The sequence below is a fragment of the Silene latifolia genome, chromosome 7 (genome assembly GCF_048544455.1).
Source record: "Silene latifolia isolate original U9 population chromosome 7, ASM4854445v1, whole genome shotgun sequence".
In the NCBI taxonomy this organism is placed as follows: domain Eukaryota; kingdom Viridiplantae; phylum Streptophyta; class Magnoliopsida; order Caryophyllales; family Caryophyllaceae; genus Silene; species Silene latifolia.
In genome coordinates, this window is record NC_133532.1 from 87,970,556 (window position 1) to 87,972,904 (window position 2,349).

Genomic DNA, 2,349 nt, shown 5'->3' on the forward strand with positions numbered 1-2,349 from the left:
GGTCGGGAATTGATACATGTCGGGAATTGATAGAGAAATTGCAGAACACAGGATCCCGATCAAACCAGGGTTCAAACCAATAAAGCTGAAGCTACGCAGAATGCGTTCGGAATGGTCTTTAAAGGTTTAAGAAGAAATTGATAAACAGCTCAAAGTCGGGTTCATCAAGGTGTCATAATATTCAGATTGGGTCGCCAATGTAGTGCCAGTACCGAAAAACGATAGTAAGGTTCGCGTGTGCGTGGACTTTCGGGACTGAACAAAGCTAGTCCGAAGGACGACTTTCTATTACCTCACATCGATATCTTGGTTGACAATACCGCAAATCATGCATTACTATCTTTCCTGGATGGATATGCCGGTTACAATCAAATTAAGATGGCCGAGGAAGACATGAATAAGACAACATTTACGTCACAATGGGGAACTTATTGTTACACAATAATGCCTTTCGGTTTGATAAATACCGGGGCAACATACCAGAGAACAAAAATGACGTTGCAACACGATATGATGCACAAAGAAGTTGAAGTTTATGTCGATGACATGATAGTCAGGTCAAAGGAACGTAGTGGCCATCTAGGGGTGCTACGAAAATTCTTTCAAAGATTGCGAAAATACAACATGAGGCTGAATCCGCAAATGTGTTCTTTCGGGGTCACCTCTGGCAAACCGTTGGGTCATATCGTTGGCCACCGTGGCATCAAAGTAAACCCATCAAAGATAAAAGCCATTATGGAAATGCCCCATCCCGAGACCGACAAAGGAATTTGAGGTTTGCTAGGAAGAGTTCAATACATAAGACGTTTCGTCGCGAAGTTGACAATGATTTGTGAGCCGATCTTTAAGAAACTGAAGGTCAGAGAACATGTTATGTGGGATGACCAATTTCAGGCCGCGTTCGATAAAATAAAGAAATTGTTATCTTCTCCACCAGTTTTAATCTCACCGGTAGTCGGGCTACCATTATCATTATAGCTAACTGTTATGGATACAGCAATGGGGGCTATGTTAGATCAAACAGTCGACAAAGAAGAAAGAGCTATTGACTACATCAGTAAATAGTTCTTAGACTATGAAGTAAAGTACACACCTCTTGAAAAGACATGTTTGGCCCTAGTCAAGGAAACGAAGAAATTAAAACATTACATGCTTAGCTACAGTGTGGGTGTCTACTCCAAAATAGATCTGATCAAGTACTTGTTCGAGAAACCAATGCTAAATGGAAGAATATCGAGATGGACCCTCATGTTATCAGAGTTCGATCTCAAATATGTACCTTTGAAAGTGATCAAGGGAAGGGCGGTCGCCGATTTCCTCGCCGGCAATCCAATCGAAGAAACAGAAGTCATTGACACTTGGTCATTTCCCGACGAACACGTGGTACACGTCGAGAATGACATATGGGATTTTTATTTCGATGGAGCATCGAACTATATGGGATATGGGGTGGGCACACTTCTTATCTAGCCGACAGGTGAACACGTGCCCGTATCTATCAAGCTAGAATTCAATGTCAGAAACAACGCCACTGAATATGAAGCATGTTTGCTTGGTTTATGCAGTGCTCTAGACTTTGGTGTCAAGAAATTGTTAGTACATAAAGACTCGTTCCTTGTGATCAATAAAGTGGGAGGGTCATGGAAAATTAAGAGCCAAAGTTTAGCCCTATATCAAACCATAATCGAAGAATTGGAAAAGTACTTCGAGGATATTCGATATGTTCACCTTCCAAGAGAGGAAAATCAGTTTGTAGATGTATTGTCTAAGCTAGCTGCCTTGATCAACATTCCCGACCACATAGTTAGTATGCCAATATGTGTCGAACGAAGTTCGTCACTTGCCTTTGTGAATGCAATCGATGATGCCGAGGTAGGTGAAACCGAACCCTACTACACAACCATTTTGAAAGTCAAGGAAACAGGAGAGTATCCTCCCAACCTTGACACGCGTGGGAAGCGAGCGCGCTCTGCGAATGTTATCCGCCCAATTCATTAAGACTGATGACGAACAATTGTACAAGAAGACGGCTCAAGGTGTTTTGTTGTGATGCATCGATAGACCCGACAGCTAAAAAGGTTATGGAGGAAGTCCATGACGGTGAATATGGGACACACATGAATGCCCATATGTTTGTCCGTAAGATCATAAGGCTTGGCCATTTTTGGACAACAATGGAAACAGATTGTTGCAAATATGTCAGGCACTGTCACAATTGTCAGATATTCGGAAATGTACAACATGTGGCACCTTCTATGTTATACACCAAGACGTCACACTGGCCATTTTCAACTTGGGGAATCGACATCATTGGAAAAGTAAGCCCATCAGGAAATGGAGGGCATTGTT

The 2,349-nt window shown here is 42.2% G+C and overlaps 1 protein-coding gene across 1 annotated transcript; it reads left to right on the top strand.

Annotated features, from left to right (window-relative positions):
- The first annotated feature begins 999 nt into the window (after positions 1-999).
- LOC141590335 (uncharacterized) lies at positions 1,000-1,998 on the top strand. The gene is made up of 3 exons (XM_074410932.1): positions 1,000-1,057; positions 1,187-1,383; positions 1,471-1,998. The coding sequence occupies exons 1-3, from the start codon at positions 1,000-1,002 to the stop codon at positions 1,996-1,998; spliced, it is 783 nt and encodes a 260-aa protein (XP_074267033.1).
- Positions 1,999-2,349: the final 351 nt, after the last annotated feature.

What these genes read in the sequence shown, in the direction of transcription:
- LOC141590335 (XM_074410932.1), top strand. Translation starts at nt 1,000, where the DNA reads ATGGGGGCTATGTTAGATCAAACAGTCGACAAAGAAGAAAGAGCTATT. An exon ending in AAGAGCTATTGACTACATCA is followed by an intron (nt 1,058 to 1,186) that starts GTAAATAGTTCT and finishes ACTCCAAAATAG; the next exon opens with ATCTGATCAAGTACTTGTTC. An exon ending in CATTTCCCGACGAACACGTG is followed by an intron (nt 1,384 to 1,470) that starts GTACACGTCGAG and finishes CTTCTTATCTAG; the next exon opens with CCGACAGGTGAACACGTGCC.